Source organism: Xenopus tropicalis, chromosome 1, assembly GCF_000004195.4.
Source record: "Xenopus tropicalis strain Nigerian chromosome 1, UCB_Xtro_10.0, whole genome shotgun sequence".
Taxonomy (NCBI): domain Eukaryota; kingdom Metazoa; phylum Chordata; class Amphibia; order Anura; family Pipidae; genus Xenopus; species Xenopus tropicalis.
The window spans coordinates 155,626,672-155,652,153 of NC_030677.2; the positions used below are offsets into that span (position 1 = coordinate 155,626,672).

General features: G+C 41.2%; 1 protein-coding gene across 13 annotated transcripts in view; it reads right to left on the reverse strand.

The window, feature by feature from the left end:
* Positions 1–366: 366 nt before the first annotated feature.
* fbrsl1 (fibrosin-like 1) overlaps positions 367–25,482 on the reverse strand; it is a 281,206-nt gene continuing 256,090 nt past the window's right edge. For 2 of the 13 annotated variants that reach the window (XM_004910558.4, XM_031892428.1), the window contains 11 exons: positions 23,389–23,618; positions 21,708–21,758; positions 18,038–18,133; positions 17,357–17,428; positions 17,115–17,144; positions 16,300–16,371; positions 14,554–14,701; positions 6,388–6,471; positions 5,040–5,123; positions 3,563–3,782; positions 367–3,035 (listed from right to left, as the gene is read on the reverse strand). In XM_004910558.4, the coding sequence (XP_004910615.1) occupies positions 1,784–3,035; positions 3,563–3,782; positions 5,040–5,123; positions 6,388–6,471; positions 14,554–14,701; positions 16,300–16,371; positions 17,115–17,144; positions 17,357–17,428; positions 18,038–18,133; positions 21,708–21,758; positions 23,389–23,618 (2,339 nt within the window). In that variant the 3' untranslated portion in view covers positions 367–1,783. Of the gene's footprint in view, positions 3,036–3,562; positions 3,783–5,039; positions 5,124–6,387; positions 6,472–14,553; positions 14,702–16,299; positions 16,372–17,114; positions 17,145–17,356; positions 17,429–18,037; positions 18,134–21,707; positions 21,759–23,388; positions 23,619–23,709; positions 23,871–25,482 lie in introns of all 13 variants that reach the window. The other 11 variants (XM_004910563.4, XM_004910561.4, XM_004910562.4 and 8 more) reach the window with 11 other exon arrangements.

The window sequence follows — 25,482 nt, forward strand, 5'->3', positions numbered from 1 at the left end:
TAACGAAATGATCTTTTAAAAACCTTAATGTGTATTGCCAGCTTTACTCTGTCCCTGAGCATGGGTGCAGTCCACACATAGTGTAGCCAGAAAGAAAGATCTGCACTGCTTTCTGTATTGCTGGTGTTTTGGCTGAAGCACCAGAAGCACAGTGATTTGGTCAAAACATTGCTCCTCACTATAAGTCCTGTGGCTGCTGGTTTGTTTCCCTTTTTGCTATTATGTCTATAAGTGATGCTGGAATGGCAAATACTCTGAAGGGCTAAGTTGTGTATTTTCAACCCAAATGAGCATAATAAGTATGATACACTGAAACAATACACAACGAAGGATCTTCTTTTGAGAAAAAAATGGACCAGAAGCTTCTTATGTTTAGACACTTTTTTGTTTTCCACCATTATATATATATAAAGATATAATAGATATATTTATATATATTTACTTTTGCGCACTTCTAAGATTCTACCGCTCTTGCATACAGATTTCAATGAAAACACTGCACAGGTTCAAAGCACAAAAAAAAAAAGAAGGAAAACACAGGGAAAAATAATCAGGTCCGTTTGCTGGCCCAGTTGAGGTGGGAATAGTAGTTGGAGTAGCCCACCACCTTACACAAGGCATGATGTTGCTCCAGTCCTTTTAGTGCCCACACATCCAAAGCACAGAGCCTGCGTGACCTGGTGGGTGGGTTAAGGCTCTTCTTTTCCATTTTATATGTTATTTCTCCAGGGTAAGTCAGCATGTGCCCTTTATCTTTTGGAAGGTGGTGGTGGGGAGATAGACAAGGAGGAACAGAGTGACAATAAAATGTGGGGAAATAACTGATAACCCTCTTCTGGGACCCGCCTCACACACCGATTGCATAGTAAGATGACGAGGTTTGAGCAGAACTGCCAGTGTGATCCTTGAAATCCGTGTTTTCTGCATGAAGTTCACAAAGTCTGTGGTGGTTCCGTATTTCATACGAAGCATAGTAAACCTACCAAATTCATATGTACAATCCTGCAAATATCTATGTATTTCTCAAAGGAAAACAGAAGAAAATAACTTTTAGAATCTATATAATAAAATAAGGCAATAAAAGCAACTGTTTTGTACATTAAACTTATTATTTAATAATAGATCTGTGATCTCTGTTCAAAAAAAAAAAAAAGGTAGCAGGATTGTTGATCTGTTAGCTGCAGAATAAAGAGAAACTCATAGAATCCTGATAACCCTTCAGTGCTGGAGGTGCCTGCATCCGATTGCAGAGCGTAATGTATAAATATGAATTGCAGTGTTCTGTAGATACCTCCCGTAGTGAAGCAGTTAATACCCTTAAGGATGTTATGGAAAGAACAGATTTCCTTTTTCTCCCTCACAAATGAGGCAAAATGCAACTAATATAAAATTAAAGAAAAAAGTTGTTTTTTTTTTCTGGAAGAGACTAAGAACACCATAGCGAAAAACCCAAAATTCAGTAAAAACTACAAAATCCATTTAAAAAGGTCCCCCTTACTTGACACATCCCACCGGCTAATGGGCCTACCATGTCAGAAAAATAGTCACTTGACCAAAAACCTAAAGCGCAGAATCCTTGACTTCCAGGTTGGAACATATATCACACCCCTGAACTGTCCCCCTGGACAAAGGAAAAAGTGTGCTTAGCCTACAAATTTACATTTACAAAAAAACAGGAGGAAAGAGGAGAATAGAAGGTTCTGAGCAGTGCACTTTTGTAAAAGTCTTTATATACAGGACACGTTTAAAATTTATGGTTTTCTTTTCCCCCAAAGCAAGGATACTATCGCGCCTCCACTTCCTTAGGGTTTCTGGAGGGAGAGAAGTCCCGTGCTTCAGAGTTTGTAAGGGGATTAGTCCTGCGGGGAGAGGCGGGCCTTGTGTTACTGGCTGGCACTAAGGGTGGGGGTGCACTAAGTGCCGCTGTGGGTGGGGTCCGGTTTAGGATCCCATTGTGCATGGCGCTAGAAGGGCTTAGTCTAGGATAGGGCACACTGCTGAGGTGAGGCATAAATGATGGCATGTGTGCCAAGTGGCTCTCAAGTGGGGAGGAGTGGAGGTGATGCATACGTGCCCTCTCAATCTCCTCTCTTAGGTGCAATCGTTCCCTCTCACGTTCATCTGCCTGCCGCAGTCGCTCCTGCTCTCTCCTTGCTTCCAAAAGTTGCTCATGACTGTAATCATGTGGCTCTCGGTCCCGATATGACCGTTCATGGTCATAAAAACTGGCAGCAGCTGTTGCTGGGTATCTGTGCATGCTGTCAGCGCGCAGGTGGAAATCCATTCTCCTCTGCAAGTCTAGAGTGCGGTAGGCATCTCGTAAAGGATCCCTCATTGGGTCCCAGCCAAAGCCTGTATGTGGCAGCCTCTCTCTGCCGGCCAGCGGACTCATTGCCATAAGTGGAGTCATTACCCGTGTTCGGTCCAACATATTTAAGTTGCTCATGGGGTGTACACCCCCCATTTGAAGAGGCATGGAGGCTGCCATTGTGTGATGCAATGCTAACCCATGTAAAGAAGAAGGGGGTGCAGGTGGTTGGGGTTCTATTGTCCTAGCTGGGTTAGGTGGCTCTGAGCCCACAACCAACACGTCTGAATCCTCCTTGCGTTCTTCCTTAACTTTGACATCACTTTTTATCTTTTGAAAATCTGAGGGAAGCTCCAGCTTCTTTTCACTCTCTTTGCCAACAAGGTTACTTAGCTTTAAGCTGTCACTTAAGGCTGGCTTTCCATATGGAGATACAGACTGGATGACGGGCTTGCTACCATCCTCTGAGAGCCTCTTGTCATGGCTTGGGGGATCTTTCACTGGTGACCTGCTCTCCTTGATCTTGTGCTCTGCTTGCGGGGGCTCCCGGAGCCTCTCTGAGTTTTCACGCTCAATGTCTTTGGAGCGATCTCCCATACTGCTTTGCCTGAGTGAATCACTGGGAGTTTGGCTGTTGCTGCGAATGAGGTTGCTTATTTGATGACTGACTGGGGCTGATGCTGGAGAAGATCGATTCGAATGATGGCGGCTCTTGTCCAGGATATCCCTGAAAAACATTTCAAAATTATTGACGTTCTTTGATTTGGCAATAGAGATAGAGCTCCATCATTTCCTGAGATACACAGAATCATTGGGAGTTGAGTGAGGGTGCATACTTGCTACCTTATTTATAATAGCGCAGAGCAGTGGGAAGAATTGGGTTCATTATGCCTTTTTCTTTGAAAAAAACTAATAATATAAAACCTTATAACCAAGGGCCCTGACAGATGAGGTGCTTTATAGCCCTTGGGAAATCTCCTCTCCTCTGGGTGATAAAGCACCTTAAAATACCTGACCTAAACTGAATTTGCAATTCAGCAGTTCTATGCAATTTTTTATAAATACAATCTTGGAAAAAACAGTCAAACCCTGTTGAGATGCCACAATAGTCAATAGGAACAATTTGGGTAGGTTGGAAAATTTTGTGAAAAGTCTCAAAGAATTTTGAGAAATGTTCCCCTTGGACACTAGGGGTTGAGCACTAGCTTTTTGCACGCAGCAATACAAATACAGCATTTAATATTTAGCAGCCACCTTTCTTTGTCTCTTTCATCCTTTGCGAGCAAAAGGTCCTTCTTTTCATCCCTGTCATGGTTGGTCACAGAAGGACAGCGCTCCTGGTCTCCAACTTTGGACCACGGCGGAGGAGTTGGGAACGAGGGAGGTGTCCGGTGAAGGCGGTTCCATGGCTCATGGGGACTGGGGAAATTCTGAAGAGTGGGGCTCTCTTTGTGAGCAAATAGGCTGTTGTGAGCTGCATTTGCAAAAAAAAAAAAGATAAAAATTGCAATAAAAACCAAGGCAGGAGCATTAAAAATATTGTACAGTTGTTTGAAAGCAGCAGTGCCACCAAGCAAACTCAGATTATATACACAGATAGAAGTCAAGGAACACTCACCACCATGCAATTTCTAAGCGACACTTACATATAATGATTGATTGTTTAATCATCAGCTAAGGGGGAGTTTTTAAATTATGAAATGAACAGTATCTGCTGGCAACAATTTAAAGGGCAAACAACACCAAAAATGTATACTTTATATAAATATTTATCTCCACATAAAATATTTAGTGCCATTAAAAGTCCTATTGCCAATGCATTTGTATTCTCAAAAACCCAAATTCTGTGCTATAAAATGTTGGCTTTAAGCCTAATATGACACCAGGCAGATTTCCTACCAGTACAGAAATGAGAGAATCCCCTCCCCCCATGCTGCCGCCCACAAACTTAAATAGAAACTGTCAGTCACAGCTGCTGCAGGCAGTTTTCAGCCCAATTTTAGGCTGTAATAGCAATGACTGGCGGTTTACACAAAAGTCTTTGGAAGGCAGATTCAGGCATTTTTCTATCTGTATAAATACCCCAGCAGAGAATCCACCTGCTGTGAGCCCTACAGATCCCTTAGTGAGAGCAGCTTCCACTACTCAAAATCATGTAAACAGGAATGGGTTATAAATGGAATAACAGCACACTATTTTTTTTATTCAGTGCTCATAAATGCAGCAGTACATTATATTTATTTATAGGATGTCCTCTCCATTTTTGGTGTTACTGTCCCTTTAAGAAAAAGCAGTTTTCACATAAGTCTGCAAATTCCTATTTCCGGAGGAGATTTCTCTGGAGCGATTGTCATATGGAAAACAGTAATGGCACTGCAGCTTTCAGCCTGACATCAGTGTATCCCTGCACTGCACAGCAGCTGATCCTGGCAGTGAAGGGTTAATTAAATCCCAGGATCCTACAATGAGTGCAACAGAGATCCATGGCAATGCTCTTGTAACTACAGTTCTATGGAAATCACAAGCACAGCACCACTGCCACCAAAGCACATTGAGAATTTGCCTTGCAGCACTTCGGCGGATATGTAGATGGAAGGTGATTATGTGCCCTAAAAGAGCTCTAACTCCTTCACTCCCCTGGGCAACAGCTAACCAATCAGTATGCAGGAATCTAAGTTCTCGTGCCCGGCCTTAATTACATTTGACTGCAAAGCCCTCAGCCAGTACTTACTTAGAGCATGACTGGCTAATCCTCCAAAGGCATTGCTGCCTAAGTTCCCCAGGCCGCTGAAGCTGCTTGACCTGCTAAATGGATCTGGAAAGGCAAACAGGGATTGAAGAGGCGTTTATCCAAGTGCACTGGAGAATGAAACGCACTCATGACCCTACGGCTCTCTCCTGTACCGAGGGACTGGGTTATGGAATTGGCTTGTGTTCTGGTGCATGTATGTATGAATGGGAGCGCATGTATGTATATGTGGGGGTACATGTATGTATATATGGGGATGCATGTATGTATATGTGGGGGTGCATGTATGTATGTATGTATGGAAGCGCATGTATGTATGTATGGAAGCGCATGTATGTATATATGGGGAGCGCATGTATGTATATGTGGGGGTGCATGTATGTATGGGGAGCACATGTATGTATATGTGGGGGTGCATGTATGTATGTATGTATGTATGGGGAGCACATGTATGTATATGTGGGGGTGCATGTATGTATGTATGTATGTATGGGGAGCGCATGTATGTATATGTGGGGGTGCATGTATGTATATATGGGGATGCATGTATGTGTGCAGCATTCTGGGATATAACAGCTGCAACCCTGCCAATACAGATGTGCAGTCTTTACACCCATCTGCTTTTAACCAGTAAGGATGCAGTGGGGAGAAAGGAAGCGGGTGTCCCAACCATCAGTAGTAATGGGTAGGCCTTCCTAATTCCATATCTCAAATGGTTTGGGTTAATTCATAAGCTAAATAACAAACACTTTTGCCTATCAAGGGGTTAACTGGTAGTTGCAGTACAAAGAAAAGCTTAAGGGCCCCAGGCTGGCCATCCTAAGTTGCCTTGGAAACTGCAGGGGCTAGCATTTAAACAGTGATCAGCAGATGCATAGAAAGGCACTCATGTTGCCCTCCACAGACACAAAGAATTTGGCTTCAGTGGCATTGGGAATCTGCAGACCCCTCTTCTAGAATAGATAATACAGTTCCCCAGATCTGCAGGATTCTTTTTAGGTTAAACAGAAAACGAAAGAAGATATGTACGTGAAGATAAATGGTTATTAGTTAGATACTTATGGATTAAAGAGGTGTGAGAATGAATGAAATGTTCTTATTGCTCAGGAGATCCTGAACCCATGTACTGGTGAGGAAGCTGCTTCCCTGTACTACACCTGCTTTATACCCAGATTCTCCTACAATATGCAGAAGGAGAAAACCACTATGTTACCCCTCTAATCTTTTATATAGGTTTTCCCCCTGTGGATACTGCCTGCTAGCAGCCAACCCACAAAGACAATGTCACAGCTGGATAGGAATGAGAATGTGAGAAGCACATTTTACTTACACTTACCCGCCAGGTGGCTTGTGGGCAGGAAACTGCTGTGATGCGGGGATGGTCCGAATGGGGCAGCTGCTGGGTGTGTTGATCCTGGCAGGAGAGAATGCCATGACATATTCATTATCAGTTGGCCTCTTCACCAACATGTAAGACCATTACAAATAATATTAGTTTCCCTGGAGGCATAACTAGTGGCATCCAACAGGGATATTTATACAGTCCTTAAGTTCTAGTTCTGAGTAGCACATCTATATACTGTTTCCCCTGCACATATCTGCAATTACTATTAACCATGTATGCGTAAGCACCATTTGTGAGTAGTATATATAAAGCACAACAGAAGGTGTGCATAATCATACAGATCACATAGAAATACAGGTACATAATTACGGAGGGCGCTGCTCAGTAGAGCCAGGCTAATTCAATCGGCTCCTATGACTCAGGCCATATGAGCCATTGGAAAATCAAATCTGCCTGATTGAGATTTTGGTCTGGTAGACCTGTCGGGGGTGCCCATACACAGGCAGACAAGCTGCTGAATCGGTCTAAAGGATCTGTACTGGCCCATGAGTGGCCACCTTTAGAATCAGTGCCAGTAACACAGGTTTAGCAGTACATTATCATTCACAGAGGAACATACATGTGTTAACTGCATTCTATTGTGTAAAAACATAAAAGCGCATAGAAAGTCTTTTGGCTGTGTATGGGAAGGTTCCATTGTATAGAATGGTGTGATTCAAGTACAGTTCCAGTCAGCCTTACAAATGATTTCTTTAAGGGCAAGGACAAGTAGCTCTACAAAGGCATCCTAAGCCAGTAAAGCGTTTTCCACTTCAGAGAACAGTGTCTGCACCGGAAAATGCCTATTTCTGATCCCTAAAGATTTCCAACTCTTAATAAAAGGAATTTGTTTAGAGCTCCCAAACGCTGTGCGCCCAGGACAAAAAGGAAAAGAAAATAAGCCTTCTCCAAGTGAAGCCACTAACAGAGCCCTGAGAGCTGTCTGCTGCTTATTAAATGGAACGATTCACAGCTGGCTGCACATCCATCTTACAGATGGCAAACCTGGAGATAGATGGGGCTCTTGTGAGTAACAAGGGAGCTCAGCTTAAGCAATGGTTCATGCTGTCACCTTCCTGTCTGATAAGGAGAGAAGAATGACGCAGATGCTGTGAGCAAGGCATTTTATTTATCCCTTTCACTGTGCTACCTCAATAAAGAGCCCAGCCTTGACATACACCGTAACACCATAAATGCCAAGGGCAAACTGGTATTAAAAAAAACAAACAGCAACATACCAGTATATGCTCTAAAGTAACAGCAACCAAAATCCTACACACATAGCTTTATTACAGAAACATTTGCTGCTTCTACATGAGAATCCTTCGCTATTGCATGTGTTTATGTACTGATCAGTGAGACTACACGGCACATTCCCATCATGCGTGCAAGCTTCATCAGGTGCATTGCCCATCTGGGTAAAGGCACACAGGGAGATTTGTGGCCTGCAGTTAAATCTCGGCTACCACGGGCCAGAAATCTTCCCGAAATGTTTTCCAGCAGCAATAAAGTGAATTGCTGGTGGGAAAGCAAACGTGGTGCTTTGTTTTCTGAAGTTGCCTTCATAGGAAAGTTCGGGTGGCTTTGGAAAATGAAGTGCTGTGTGTGTTTTCCCTCCTGCAATTCTCTTTACATTTTTGGGAGATTAGTAACCCGCGGTAGCTGGGCGACTTAACTCCCCATGTGCCATCACCCTAAATGAGAGATGCCTGTGAGCAACAAGCAATATATATTTTTTCTTTATATTATCCTTCCCATCAAGATATTCATTCCCATTTCCATTAGGATTTGCTTCTGATCAGCATCATCTCTTTATATAGACCAAGGGGCTCTGAACATTTTTTTATTAAAGGAGAGCAATAAGGAAAATGAGTGCATAAGGGCAGATATTTTCGACAAGCAGAAAAGCGATTGCTGAAAATTCCGCCCTACACCTCCTACATGTGCCTGCTCCCGAATGAATGAGAAATGCTCGGGCGCAGGCACATGTAGCTGATATACGCATAAAAACGCAAGATAATGCACAGTCTCGCGTTTTTATACGTATATCGGCTACATGTGCCTGCGCCCGAGCATTTCTCATTCATTCGGGAGCAGGCACATGTAGGAGGTGTAGGGCGGAATTTTCAGTAATCGCTTTTCCACTTGCCGAAAATATCCGCCCTACGCCTCGTCTGGCATTAGCCTTAACTACTGGGAACCAACCAAATGTTTTATTTTGTGATCTTCCTGCAGCTGTTTGGGCAACCCTAATCATCAACTGGTTGCTATGGGTTACTGCCCCCCGGTGAACAAATCCAGTATCAGTAAAGGAGATGGAGTGTATGCTGTAAGATGAGGTTGCACCTCTCATAGAACTGATAATACAGGGCTAATGATTAATGGATTATGGTGTATATGCCTCCATGTAATGTGAATTTGAATTACTAATCAACCCATCATTGTGAAATTTATAGTTTAGATGTACTATATATTGTGAGTGGGTTCCTAAGCTCAGGTAACTGATAGCAGCTCAGAGCATGTGTATCAAGTGAAAAGATGGGGTGCTATTGCGGCATATTCTGAGGCACAGATTGTAAAGGACAAAATGATTCTGTGCCAGCCCAAGCTTTACAAGATATAAGACAAGGAAATCACTAACCACTGCCAGGCAGGGCACAGCATTTTATGTGGAAAACCCCCAGGCCAGTGCATTCTTGTAAGCAAGGCGAGTGCTAGCCAGGGGGCCAAAAGTTAGCGATTATATTCACTTTTTTCTTGTCCTTTAATGTAGGGATGCATCTAATCCAGGATTTGGTTCAGGATTCGGCCCTTCTTAGCAGGATTCCGATTCAGGCCGAATCCATGCCTCTGGCTGAACTGAATCTGAATCCTTGAAATCACATGACTTTTTGTCACATAAACACGGAAATTGAAAATATTTCACCACACTTGGGTGTCTTTATGTAAATTCAGTTTGGTATTCTGCTGAATCTATTATGGGCCTGTGCTGAAACAGATCAAAGCATAGATTGTAAGTTCTTGTGACTATTGATCCTATTTTTACTTGTAACCATTGTTTGTTAAATTATTGTAAGACCCCGGTTTGTTAGAAATGAATGTAAAGTGCTACATAACTTGTTGGTCCTAAAAAGGTAAATGATGATGATGATAAGGTGTAAAATTTCTAGCCTATTTTTTTGCAGAGTTTTAGTTTTCCTTTAAATAGATGCCAGCTATTCTGGATACTGGCCATTTTGCCAGTCTGAATATACAGCTGCATTACTATAACAAAGGTTGCAGTATTTCTGACTCTCAGGTACAATACCTATATTTACTGCTCATGAAAGGTGTCTTATAGTGCACGACCAACCAGCTGATCTACTGATATTACTATAGTGCCCCTATCATATGCTGGGCAGCTTAGGGTAACCAAACCACAGAAATGTAGGAGTGCTGAAAGTGCAGAATAAAAGGCTAGCGATGAAGGCAATGCCTTGTGCACACTAGCAGTTTCCATACAATGGCAGCCATTCAGACTGCTCACATATAAGAGCAGACCACACAGGAAAAATAAAGCTGCTCCAATAACATGGAGAGGTTAAGCTTTCAGGGAGAAAATGTATGCATCCATCTAACAAAGGGTTCCCTCAATATCTAAGGGAAAATTCTGAGCAGTTCCAATCTGGCATTATGGTTTCTAAGGGATGTTTTTCATGGCAGCGTTGGCATACTGAAGCATAAATCAATACTTTCTCACGTTCAGACAGCTGCGGGATACACGTGTAGTTGTGCAGCCGGGCTATACAGGGAATACTCCAACTGCAGCTTATCTGGCCGCTCAACAGAGCGAGGACACAGAGTGAGAGAGCTGACCCCGAGTGCACTTCCCTGAGGAGGCTGCGCAATACTGCTGATGGCTTTCCTCAAGGAAAACGCAAGTGCTTTATTAAAGGACAAACTTGTGGACAGATGGAAAGTGGATTTTAGAATGGAATGTTTTCACCAGATAATGTAACATTTTCAGTCAGTGTAAGGACATTCCCCTGTGTAAGGTACCTGAATTATTGCCGTTAGACTGTTTTACAAATCAGTATTTTACTGTTAGGCAGGAACGCAGTAGCACAATGTGTGCCCAGTACAGAGCAGTGTGTGTGCCAAGCATGTTTTGTTTGCCAGCAGCAGTTAGTGGGACTTGTCTCAGTCAGGCCTAGGCTTGTGTGAAGGCCACTATGGACTTATTATATTTAAATAATACATTTGATGTTCATACACTTTGCCTTTTATTTTTCCAACCAGTCCCAGGCGAGTATATTGGAGGGAATGGTCTTCTTAAAAAAATAATTTCTGCTAATTCACTTCTAACTGATGGGAAGAGGTGGGTGGAATTTGATTTTAATGTGACCCCTCACTTTGTTGCATGATGCATTGTGAATAAAGCATCTGTCCTATCTTCTCCCTGCACGCTCAATGCCATGGCTCCAAACTGCTGCGAGTGACACTATTCCTACAGATCAATCTGTTATCTAGGTGGCTCAGTCTGATACACTGCTACTCAAGACCAACAATTGGATTGTACATCGTACCAGTCACAGAGCAATGCACAGATCATCACCCCCATGCTAAATGATCAGATTAAGCAGGAGGTGGAATTTCCCGTTGACTGATTACATTGCCAATACAATGATGGGATCCTCAGCCCTGCCACTCTGACTGGCACTGTGTTTATCTTATAGTCTAGGTAGGCCAATATAAGCAGCCAGTATTTGTTAGGAACAATCTGGCCAGACACTTCACTCTAGGGAGATAGGTTGAAGTGAAAGTGGATATGTACACAGTTAACAAGAAAATGCCAGTATCATTTTAAAACCAGCTCTAATCTTACATTTTAACACTAAACTCTTGCCCTCCTTTGCTCCTGCCACAAGGTTTTTTTTATACTCTAACGCCCTTCCTCCACATATATATACTATAGGGGTCATTTACAACTGCAAGTGAAGTTAGCAAAGTGAGACTTCAATTGCAATTGGCATGTTTTTCCCCACAGGATTCCAGTGTCATTGCTTTCGTCAGGGGGCAACTGTGCTTGGAATTTATCGCCAATCAGTCCGGGTGAGGTCCTGTCTCGCTGTGTGGATGAGTGCACCCTATTCTTTAGACAGGGGTTTGCTGCAGCCAGGGAACCTTGAAGCTGTTGACTGGACCAGAGGTGGAGGTAGCTTCAGGGATCCTCTGTGTCAACAGCACTCAGTTAGAAACAGGAGGCATAAAGAACTAAGTGGAGCCAAGCTCAGCTTTACAGAAATTCAAAGAGCACATTTTGACTTGGTTAAAGGGGTCTAAGGTTGCCATACATACTAACCATACATACAAGCCATACATACTAGCATTGTGTTTCCACCCACATCCCATGTACAATCAAGATAAACTAGCCTGTATAAGTGAACCATAGATTGTAAGCTTCACTGGGTAAGAAACTGTTGTGAATATGTATAATCTCTGTAAAGGGTCCTAAATTTTATGTTGCACCTACTTGTTTCTCGGATTAAACAGACTTACCTTACCTGTACCTGCAACACTCCATGCTGCCTAATGCCGAGTTTAATGGGAACCTCCAGGCCCCATTGGTTCTGGTGGTTTTCAGTCTGAAAACATGTCATTTTGACAAGCGGCTTCCATTAAACTCAATGACAGGCGGTGTCAGGACAGACATTATTCTAAAGAAATATACTGTCATCACATAATTCCTGCCTTTTATTATAATATAATTTACTTTTTCCCACAAGCTTTAATAATATTCTGTTATTTTTGTGACATATTACAGCATCCGATTGTATGTATTTATAGAAATATGTTATCCAGGTTTATATTACTTTAGTCATGCCTCATCTCTTTTACCATTCAAAATCAGCCACAGACATTCCAAGTAGGAGTGCAGTAAAAGTGAACAAGCTTTTCAGATGCAGAGTTATTGATACTGCTCTGCCTTGTGAGACACTCACCCTTAAGGTGGCCATACACGGGCAGATTTATGATTGTTGGTCCTAGGGCCAAACTATCGAATTAGCCCAATATCGCTCACCTTAGATTGGCTCGTTTGGCAAGATCTTAACATGTATATTCATCTCTACTCATATTGAACAGTCTGATATATTCCCCATTTGTTAACACTTTCAAGACAGTCAGGAAACTGTTAAAAAACCGATACCTCAAACAAGATGAATATGTCAATTTTTCTGATAGTTTGTCTACTTTCAGCTTTGGAACACATTCATTTCAATGCAAACACCAGGGGAGTGATTAAGAATTTGAACAAATTTGTGGCCACATAGATTTGTACAATACATCCATCCCTGTGTAAGCAGACACTAGGCACATGCCTCTTCTATTGCCTACTCCTAGTCCGGGACCTCGTTCCACCCATGTGCTTATGTGCACTTGTGTATACATGTGTGCGCGCTCGGACATGTGTGAGGGGGGACATGTTGCCAACCAGGTTGTCTAGGGCTTGGCCCGGCACTGCAAAGCAATGTCAGCACAAAAACTATTTGTAGGGAGCATGGGTTTTTATGGATGATTGGAGGCAAACAAACCTAATATAACCATGTTCAATGTTAAGTGTCCACTGGCGTGGTGTAAAGAGCAATCCCATTTGGAGTAGTGCAAACACATTTCATTAATGCCTAATGATGAGAAAAGTCTGGGTTTGGCAGATGTGTTATAGATGCACAAAGTCAGTGGTAAGTTTGGTGGAGGAGGAATAATTATCTTGGCCTACTTAAAGCAAACCATAAGGCTACAGTGTACAATCAGATTCTTGATAATGCCATGCTTTCTACTTTGTGGCAACAGTTGCTTTGCTGTTTCAACACAACAGCTCCAACTTGAAAACAAAAGAAATCTAATAATTGGGCTCCCCACTCAGAACATCCTAAAATATAGAGAATTAATGTACAGCCTACTAAAGGACAAAGGACAAGTAAGACAGAAGTAGAAGGTGGCTTTATAAATATATATATATATATATATATATATATATATATATATATATGTAAAAAATGCTGATGCACACCAGGAAAATTTGATCAAAAAAAAGATACTTAGTTTATTTAGATCGACGTTTCGGTCCTCACCCGGGACCTTTATCAAGATATAAAATGTGCAAACAAACAGTGTTTATAAAGACTCACCCACCAGTTAACCACCACTAAACCACACCCCTCTCTGGAGTGGCTGTGTTAACCCTTAAAAAAGATCTCAGTTCCAGCAGATATCAAACCAATCACAATTCCAGGTAATCTGTAAAATAAAGTGCATAATACATAATATTCTATAAGGTGCAACGTAAGATAAAGTGCAATACATCATGGTGTATAAAAATGTATAAAACTTGAATTCCAAATGAATGGTGCAATGTCAGTTAAAATGCAGTCCATTGAGGTGCATGCAAATAAAAGGACTTAAATGCCAAATACAAATACACACTATTACCACATAATAATAAAAGCATTGCAGAAATATTACTTAAAAATACCTAGAATAAAATGGCACTTGCAATGGTAGAAACAGAGTTTGAAGTGTACTGGGTGAAACCCAAACATTACCTGGTATTTAAATAAGAGGCAAAGGAACAATACTCATTAAGACCCCGGGGGGAGACAGTATCCAGAGTTCTAATCCAAAACATCTCCTTCTGAACTTAAAAGCTGGTAACCTGTGCCCCATCATTAAAAATGTAATTAATATTAACTGACATTGCACCATTCATTTGGAATTCAAGTTTTATACATTTTTATACACCATGATGTATTGCACTTTATCTTACGTTGCACTTTATAGAATATTATGCATTATGCACTTTATTTTACAGATTACCTGGAATTGTGATTGGTTTGATATCTGCTGGAACTGAGATTTTTTACATATTTACATTGTTTATCTGATTTGCACTGAGAGAGAGAGAGAGAGAGAGAGGAGAGAGAGAGAGAGAGAGAGAGAGGAGAGAGAGGAGAGAGAGGAGAGAGAGAGAGAGAGAGAGAGAGAGAGAGAGAGAGAGAGAGAGAACAATGCAATAAAAACAAAGAACCTATTTTTTGAGCTCCAAACAGTAATATCATAGCATTCTTCTCTTACCTGTACTAGAGAAAAGTGGCCTGGCCAAGTCATGTGGGTAGGGGAATCCTGGAAATACTCCTGGAGCAGGGGGCCTGCTGAATAGATCAAGCTTTCCACAAATATCCAGTTTGTGTGGATCCATGGGCATTTGCTGCAAAAGTGCATGCTACACATCAGTTGGGCACAGCCACTTGGCAGCGAGGATAGTACAACAATAACAACATTTCAGAATTTAAAATGGAAATTACTAATGCATCTATTAACATAATCCTCAATGCTAAGTATTTACACAAGGTATCAACAAAATGTTAATATACTTTAGGAGTATCAAAGCTGATAATATTATTCCTTAGCAAAAGGGTTGTGTTTATGATGTAGTTTGAGTGCTAAATGCTGTGGTTACTATCACTTAAACTTCCACCCTGCTTGGGACAGGAGGAATTCAGTCTGAGACCTTAAATGTAACCCCAGAGCCCTCTCTTGCTGAGATGGAGAATAGGATAGAGGACTAGAAGAGACAGGAACAGCTTTCACAGATAATTCAGCCCTTTGGAACAACCGTGCCAGTTTAACAGAGCAAGCGTTTCCCATGCCCTATGAAGCTTCTCAGTTTTGTTTCTAAAAAGAATATCAGCCAAGAGGTCAGATCTAGACACTTTTCCACACTCTTACCTCTTTCAGTATATGGTCAAATAAATAGCTATCTCAGCAGCCCAACAGGCTGGCACGTCAACAGAGCAAGTGGAACTGGGAGCACTTCATTTTCCACTACTGATTCCTGTTGCCGTCAAATCAAGCTAAGTCCTTTTTCCTACACAGACTTTTTGTAATGTTGTGACCTCAAATCATTTGACCCAGAGATCTTCTATGTCATTCCTTCCAGCACTGTCAGAGTGGATTCATACACTGGCCATGTGAAAAGGTTAACAATCTACAGGGAGCTGTATGAAATGCTTCTGCTTCATTACAAAGTGTGCCTGTAGCATTCAAACAACCTCCCCCGCCTTGGCAAGGCTGTACACCCGCACAGTCCGACACTTCCTCATTATCTGGCCTGTTCCCTTTGGGTGATTTTCTAAATTAGATTATTTGTAGGCAGCAACAGCTCAGCGGAAAAACTCCATAAATTCCGTAGGTACAGGATAAAATGTTAAGTTTCTATGCCATACATCCTCATTATTTCTCCTTCATTGATGCAGCTTTTTAATTAAACAGCACCTTTTGGGTTTTGCATCTGGGCATATAAGTAAATTCCTTGGATACAGTAGGGGAACCAGCCAAAGGATTCATGCCATTTTATCAAACACAAAATCTCTAAAAAAAAAAGAATCTAGCAGGAAACCTAATGTGGGACATGCCATCTAGACCAGGGATCCCCAACCTATTTTACTCGTGAGCCACACGCAGATGTAAAAAGTGTTGGTGAGCCACACAAGCATTAAAAAATGTTCTTTAAGGATCCCAAATAAGGACTGTGATTGGCTGTTCCCTATGTGGACTGCTGGCTTGCTTGGAGTAAAACTGTGTCTCTTGGCTACCAAGACTTGTCTCCAAGCCAGAAGTTTAAAAATGGGCACCTACTTTGAGGCCACTGGGAGCAACATTGAAGGGGGTGGGGAGCATCATGTTGCTCATGAGACACTGGTTGGGGATCACTGATCTAAACACTGTAATGTGCAGGTCTATGTGTTGTGTTAGAAATGAAAGGTTCCCTACATACTGGTCTTAGTGACAAGACATGCATGTCTTAGGCAAGGCATTTACCTTCATCTTCTGCTGGTGATGGTAGATTTGCCATGCTATCTGCACGTGTACTGCACACCACTTGCCTGGTTTCTGCAAAAGCAAGAGAAACTGGAGTGAGTGCTAGAGGCGAAAGGATTGCCAGGCTTATGGCCACAAGCAGATCCAAGGGCCTAGCTATATTTTCTTTTAATCGCTTACTGTTCAGGGGTTTATCAAAATATTCTTGAAAGCTTCAAACACTGACACATGCAGTCTAAGACCCATCTGCCTGCTGATCTATTGCCAGAGAAGGGGAACTGCAGTGCAACAGGGCAAGTTCATGATCCTCAGGCGGTAGAGGAGTCGATGTGCTAACAGGAGGTGGGATTAGGATACTGATCTTCACAAGAGACATGGGGTGATAAGGAAACCAAATTCTGCACTAAGGTCCATGGACCTCTAGCTACTCCACTTGAGAGAATGCTAAAAGTAAATATGCTTCACACAAGTTATGGATCTGCAATGCAAGATCTTTGTCACTCCATGGGATAAAGTAAAGCCATAAGTTGGGCACTACAAAACAACAAATGCCATACTAGGAGAGAGAGGTAAGAGAAGGAGAGTGCAGATTCATGTGGAATGCATCTGTATCTACAGTACAAGCGGTCCTATACATTTGAGGTTTTTAAACCTATCGAAAGGATTAACAGGGTCACATGAGGAAAAACATAATAACAGCTCTTTCATTCTACTCATTGAGTTTTAATTAAGCAATACTCTGCCAGTGGGAATAGTCTTGCATAATGCCCCCAAGCCTGGTAATGCATAAAATTGCTTAAATGCAGCCCACTTACTCTTACTGATGTCCTGTATGGGTCAGATACCTATGGAAAAGGCAAATATGTCAGTCAGTGAGCAGAATTAAGTAATCACATGTCATACAGTTCACTGCATTAAATCGCCTTCTATTATTCTACCAAATTAGCTTTTTAGGACAGTTTAGTTTGAAGTACTCCACAAGTGAATGGTATACCACCATTATGTAGGTTGTAGCAAATTACACATTTATATTTATGGCAATAAAATATATACAAACCCCTGGTGTCTTTTGTAGGAGTGTGTGATGAACTGCGCCAGGTCTGCTTGTGACGTCCATGGGATTTGATGTCTGAGAAGAAAATGCAGTAAAATTAGACCAATTGCAAATTACTGCTGCTGCCTATTTGTAATTCTTGCATGAATGTTCTGCCTTGTCAACCTGCATGAAGGCTGGAGGTTATAATAATACAAACGTTTGCTTGCCATGTACCTATAAAAGGCAACCAAAGTTCTGTGGTGTATAGGTGAGCATGGTGCACAAATCTGCTTATTCCCATGTATAGCGGCCCCATTCACTGAAACCTATGGCCCCTAGCCTCAACTGATATTATACCAGTCCAGCCCTCTAGATGGTGTCAGGATACAGTACATGTATAGAGTGGCCCCTGGCAATCCAGGAATAGCTTATAATATTTGTGCATTGTTACAGTGAGCTTGGTTGTCCCAACATGGAGAAGGTGTGGAAGCCCAGTGCACTGCTGTAAATGGGAATATGTACCCAGGTATAAAGTGTATGCCATAAGATCACTATATGCCTAGACAAGAGAGCCAAGTGGAACCTTTTTTTTTTTTTTACCTTAAACCTTTGCATTGTCTTTACAAAAATATGGTAAATCCCTTTATATTCAAGTAGAACCTTTACATACCATTTACACCCCAGACTAGCCCCCAAGCTCACCTTCGGCTGAAAAGCTCCCTGAAGAGAACCAAAGGGACCTGAATGTGGAAGCATTGGAGGCATCCCTGGCATTGGAGTTGTATATGCTGGAAAGAACTGGAAAGAAAATAAAATACATTTGTATTTTAAAAATGAAGAGTTGCCACAAGACAGTACATAAAATAGACAAAAGCAGTTCTACATCAAATAATACAGCAAGGAAGGCTCTTTATATCTCTGCCATTATGTACAAACATGCAGTAAAGATGCAGTAGATATAGCAGGGTAAAACAACCTGATTCTTGCTAACTGCTATCAGCTCCTGAATCTTGCACTTCTAAGTGCACCTGAACCTACTGCTTTCCTTCCTTGTGGGCAGAACCTTTCCTTTGATACCAGCAATGATATGTGAGGAGCCTGCCCAGCTGAATGGCTGCTGCAAATGAATAGTTGCTTTAGCAGCAAGTTGCAACAGTTCTAATTTGATATAAGCTAGATTTATCTTTCCTCCCAAACCCTACAGGGACAGGTAGCTTCACCCTGCAGTATTCCAGATTTTTGGTTCAACTATGTAGGCTGTGCAGGGCTGCAAGTTTTATGTTACTGATCTAGAGTGTGTGCTCTGGGCCCAGTGCAGATTGGGTGCAATCAAGTGCAATCAAGCTACACTGCAGTCACGCCCCATAATGTCTGTTGGAATCAGATGAACCTGGTGAGGTAATAGCATTTAAAAAAAAATGTATTTCCAAATCTTCTCCCCCATATTATTTTCATGAAAAGCAATTCAATGTTGTGCTACCAAGACTTGCAACAACATTTGCTGTAAAAATTCTGTTCTTAGTACAAAAAAAATAGCATTCTGCAACAAAAACAAATTTTGGAAAACTTTTCAAATTAATAGTTTCCTTCATAATTGTGTTAACAAAATGCAGGAAAAATTATTCTGCAATTAAAATTGTGCCCCATAAATACAAGAACTCTTATTTTGTCCTGAACTGGGTCTCAGAAATTGCTAAAGTATCTGCAGCTGCAGAAAAACAACTTTTTTTATGCAGAATTGGTAACAACAAATGTATCTGGGTGTTGGCACATAGGCTTCTGTGGGTTCCTATCTGATGGTGAGAGTCAGAAGGAGCTGCAGCATGACCCAGCATTGGTCCACCCTTGCAACTCTCATAGACATTGTACTGACAGTGTGACTGTGATCCAACCAGCTGGGTACATTTGCAGCCTGAACTGGATCCAAGAAAACGTACCCAAAGTTAATCGTTAAATGAGGCCAAAAAACAGTTTAGGACCAGCCAAAGGGGTTATATAGGGTAACAAGGCTTCTGAGGACAGAGTGAGGGAGCTGTGCGGCCTATGTACCTGCTAACAGAAGGTCAGGAATAATGATTTACTGTTTACCTTCAACTGACACTTTCACTTATTTAAATACTGTTCAATAGGTTCATTTTTTATTTAACACCTAAAGAAAAATGTATGTAAATATATGCCAATCCCCTCTTACTGTGATTAAAATACTTTTCCCTGTGCGACAGGGGTTGGACTGGCCTAGGCAGTAGCTAGGCTGTATTTCTGCACCCTTACATGCAGGCTGAATGTGCAAAGGGCTCCTTTCAATAATACCTAGTGTTTGTGCAGCAATGTAATTGTCTAGGATTTTAGCTGAACATTTTCAATGCTTGTTCTTTGAACTAGTTCTAAGGTTTTGCATTTTGCTTTTCTTATGTCCCCTCCCCCATATTATATTCTAAGTATATAAATGCTGGTCTTTGTTTAATATACTATATAATATATCATGCAGTGGTTTCAATGTCAGACTGAAAAACAAATAGGGCAAGAGTGAAAGTGTTCTGGTTATAAAAATCAAGCATTGTAATCGATCTATCATCTTGTTTCTGGGAGTGAAGGACCTTAATCAGATCATTTTCATTCCAGATCGGCTGTTAGCAGCCAGGAGAGGCAAATCATTAAAGAAACCCAACGACCAATGGCAAAACTGCTGGGAGAAATTCCATCTAAAGAATATTAAAAGTGAACTTAAAGGTCAACTTCTCCTTTAAAGGGACATTATCCTAAATAAGATCCTAAGAACAGTAAGAGCAATGTCATTTATAGTGTTTTCTTGCTGTGGCTTTTCTCTGACACAAACTGTATCAGCAATGTGTAAGTCTGCATTTATCTTACCATTACATCTGACTGATATTGCCAGTCCCATGGTGCATTAAGGTGGCCATACACGCACCGATATTATCGTACGAAGATAATCGGTGCGTGTATGGCATGTCGGCGAGTCGACCGATATCGCAGGAAGCTGCTGATATCGGACGACTCGCCGATCGGACCAGTTTGAAAATTTTGATCGGGCGCCATAGAAGGCGCCTGACCAAAATTCTCCCTTCAGAGCTGAATCGGCAGAAGGAGGTAGAAATCCTATTGTTTCTACCTCCTTACCTGCCGATTCAGCCCTGAATGGTGTGTGGCGGATCTTACGATGTTTCGTGCGACCGATGGTCGTACGAAACATCGTCAGATCGCCACGTGTATGGCCACCTTTAGTATTACACATTCTGGTGTACATAAACAATGCTACAAATCAATTCTGGATGTTTTATAGACATTTTCCTACTACAATTTTTCTGGGCAACAAAATGTCACATAAAAATAAGCACAAACCTATGGAACTGTTCCTTCTCCCTTGCCTAATAAATATGTATTTCCCTAGGCAATATGCACTAAGTGTGTAACCTGTTGTTGCACTTGGCCACTGGGCTCACTGCAGAGTATGGGCGGCAGTTAGTACACAGAATAGCTTCACATCAACATGATTAAATATCATACGTTTGCATGCACACATACAATGTTACTGTGCATGTGAGTGAATGCTTTTTATGTCTCATACAGACTCTTATAAACTAAAAGCAGCCTCTGTGCATTCGTTCTGCAGGGTTTTTGACAAAGAAAAGTACTGGGCTTATGCCTGTGATTAGGGCTCATCTCTGGAGGCACAGACTGGAGGCACTGCTAGGCAGTGAGGCAGAGGAAATCCTATATCAGGTATTCATGCTGCCATTACTTTACATCACAGGAAAAATTACAAGCTGTCATTGCATGAAAGCACTAAATTCAAAATGCAGATGGAGCAGACTTTACTAATGTATTTGACACATAAACACAGTGAGTAAGGGAGTAATCTGGTAGACTAAGGGCAGAGTCGATATAGTATAATACATCTAATTTTAATAGCTTTGTGTGCTAAATGCTTTAGTAAGGTCTGCTCTGTAAGTATTTTATTCTCCAGCAACATCAAGTATGTGTGGATATTTTGCAATTTTGTTCATAATGAAAGAGCAACTTGGATATTGTCCCAACAGCAGATAAAAGCCTGAGAACTTGCGCTAAGCACACACTTAGAAAGTGAGTACACCCCAAAGCAGTTATAGTCAGATAGCATATAAAGTCTGATCAGAAAGACATGGATTAAAATAAAGATCTGTGCAGAATTCAGACACTTGGCTGATTATACATTTGTCAGTATGAGGTATCTGCACCCAGTGAGCAAAGACTGAGAATCTGTCCCTGAAAGCCATTGCCAAGAGGAAGGAGAAAGCCGAAAAGCAATAGATAACATTTGGCAGCAGGGTGCAGGCGACATACAGTAGTTTTCTATAAACAATGAGAAACTCACACTGGAATGGCGGAAATAAGAGTTGTCTAACTTGGGAGTATACTTGTCAAACTAAAATGGAAGAGAAAACAATGAGTATGGGTATAGTTACTCACACTAAACATTTTCCACTCTACAATTTGAATCATTGCAAGCATCGGCAAACACATATGCTACTATAATGCATTTGGTCATTGGCGCTTCTTCAGTGGTATACCAGCATATGATTGGTCTGTATGGTATTTACTTATATCACTGCTGTGCCAGATTTGATGCAGGACTTTGCACCATTGGGATTTCATTCTAATTCAGCAAATACCCACTTTCATGAAAATGCATATTTCCCCAATATCAGAGCTCATCCAGCAGATGAAACTGTAGTGCAGATCAGTCACATCAGCTGGCAGAGCAATACAACACCTTCTTCATAGGCCTAGAAATAAAGGTTACTAATGACAATAAAGGAATACACCCTTTGTGCTCAGGGCATTTCCAGTATTCTCTAGGTTAAATCTGTGCACAGCAGAAATTCTTTCACATAAAGGACCAATTATCCTTTTCTACAAACAGAAGCAATTTTATTGCCTTATACATATAATAAAACATATTTTCTAAAATATACAGGTTTTTGGATCTATTAAACAGAACACTTTGAAGACAACTGGTTCTATTTCTGAGCTTTCTGCATAAGAGATCCTAAATCTGCATTCTTTCCCCCAGAATTTTGCTATTTGTCTCAATAATTTAAGGTCCAGGTAGCTTTTTGCATGCTAACAGTACAATAAGGAAAAAACACATAAAATATATATTAGGATACAATCGTTTTGTTCATCAGCAGTTGCAGAAGCAAAATTATCAGTTATCTCCCGCCAGATTAGGATTCGGGGAGTTCTAGTTCTTATAAATAGTTTAGTCCTGAAGATTGTCTTTTGCAGGTAAAATACTTTAAGTGTTAACTCGATAACATAAAGAAAGGAGCTTCTGATAATTATTCACAAATGCTTATATAGCCAAGTTTAAGAAAATCATCACTTGAATCCAATCACATTGGTTATTTTATAACTGATATACCCAAAAGTAGGCATATCTGTGTTCTATAACATTTGGATTTGAAACAACAAAGAACCTGTGGTCATTAACTTGTTTTTGGCCAATGATATGTCTAGACACATTATATAGACAGACAGATAAACAGATAGACAGAGAAAGATAGATAGATAGATAGAGATAGGTAGATAAATAGATACATAGAATTTTATTTTTTTTGGTGGGGGGGTAAAGTAGAACTGGAGATCTTAGCACATATGTCTGGAATATTTTGGCCATCCTATACTCAATCTTGGGACCTTAACCAAAGTCAAAACAAAGTTGTGCGTTTATGCTCCCACATTATATTTAACTCTTGTGAGCAGCATAAAAATGAATTCTGTACACTTAGGCACACAAGTCAGAAAACCTCAGAAAAAGGTTACTAAGGATCATAAGAGGATAAGGAGCCTTATATAGAGTTACTATGGGAAAATAATGCATCACAGCAAGATATGTACAGGTGCCAATACAGCTATGAACGGATATGCCATCAGCATTTTCCCTTTTAGAAATAACATGCTCACAGAATCCATATGGGCCCCATATCCCAAAAGCTAAGCATGTGGAGGGAGAGGGAAGTGGACTTGGACTTAGATGCTCTACTTATCCTCACATTTCGGGCTGGGGTACGCACCATGGGGGGTGCATTTGGCGGCATAAGCTGCGTCGGGGGCAGGCTGGATGTGAAGGGGGTGAATGTGTGCTGATGCGTGTGTTGGTGCGTGTGTTGGTGCTGGTGAAATTCCGCCCTCAGCAACGGCACAGAGCTGAGAGGGGCACCTGCCCGGTCCGAGGTCTGAACCAAAAAGCGACTGTTCAGCTCCTGCCTGAGAAGTTCATGATCTAGAAGAGACAGAGAGACAAAAAAGACACAGAGGCCCATCGGCCCATCAGTTTCCCCAAAGACAATGAAGGAAGAAGCGCAGATATTCACCTGGCATTCCCTGTTTCTGCAGGTCATGCTGTGGTGGTTTTCTACGTGAGGACTCATTGGTGGAGGTAAGAGAGATGCCTGTGACAAAGTACCAATCAGAATCCCCGAATGAGGCTGGCAATACATGATTGGTTGGTTGAATGATATCAACAGGCTGGTATCTAAAGACAAGAAAGAACACCATGAGTCATCTCAGGAGAAAACACAATGGGCCTTTAAAAATGCAGTACAATAAGCCAAACCCAAACTTTAGTGCTTCCCACCCACTATTATTGATCTGTATTGTATCCTTCTGGATATTATAGATTTCTGGGTTTTTTTTTTTTTTTTTTAAATAAAAATATTTATGGGGTTGCTAGTGTATTCATTTCAAGATATACATTTCTGATCAGAAATTGGCAGTGACCAAGCAGAATCTATGATCCCAACAGTAAAACCCAAGGGTTGGTAGTATCTGGTACAGTATATATTTTTAGAATTGAATCAAACTACAGTCAGACTTTACTGCTACTAAACAGCATACACAAAACTTATCTTAGTTGCATCATAAATCATATCATGTAGCACTATGAAATATACATACATACGAATGAAACTCTCCTTGCTGCACAAAAGATTTACCAATGTTACTTGCTGGCTAATTATGAAAGACCTGGATAACAAGTGTGCTATAATCTGCATCATAAAAAAGCAATTCATTGTGTAAATGAGGCTTCTGGCCGGTCAGTGGATAGCCTGTTGGTGGTTAATTTATTCTGGGCGGAGATTTGGTTTAGGTACTAAAGGTTTATGGTAGCCATACACGTTACAATTAGGATTTTTCATGCTACCATGAAAGATCATTTGTAGACTACACTAATGTTCAGATATTCAGGTAGAAACAAAATAATTCTACTCCATCTAATGATTTAGTACTAAATGTTTACCAACCGGCCTGATCGTCAAGATGACTGATATCCAAGGCCTTTGCCGATATCGGTCGTTTTGTGTCCTGCCAAGCACGCACTTATTATTGTACTAAGCATTTCATACAATAATATCAGTGTGTGTATGGCCGCCTATAGGGAAAGAAGCATTTTGAGTGCACAATGGCAGCAGCGGAAACAGATGATGTGAAATTTCCAAGAGCAGATTGCATGGTACATGGCTTCATGTGATTTGAAGACTGCAAATAAATGCAACTTTGTATTTAAAAATTCTATTTACTTCTGCTGACACCTGTGTACCAGACAGAAGAGATACTGATGCCGTTTAAATTTACAATTCCATAATTTAAAAAAAATGAACATGAAAATAACTATAAATTGTATAAAATGGTCATCAGGTATGTAAACTCCATCATATGAGTACACACAATATAAAGAGAATGGCGGTGCTATGGCGGCTTCTCACATTGCAGTACAGTTGGATTTAAAAAAATAAAAACTTGCCTTAAGTTGGGCACACACTGGCCCTTGTATGGGGCTCCTGGGGGGGGGGGCTATTTTCAGGTTAGAAGAACCTATTGGGCGAGGACCATATCAGTACACTGAGGCAGTTTTCTCCCAACAGGCCTACCTTGGCCCACATTATCATCCTGTCCCAATTTGTCTCTCAGCCTGGTAAAGATCTGATATGGCAAGCTTTAGTCGTACTATAAAGCTAATGAATCAATAGGACTAACTGACACTGGTAACACTGTCATTTCCTCTAGCTACCTAGAAATATTTTTTGTTTCCAACAGGGTAGTTAGACAGTGGGCCCCAATGAATACAGTTCAGCCAAGTAGCAGCC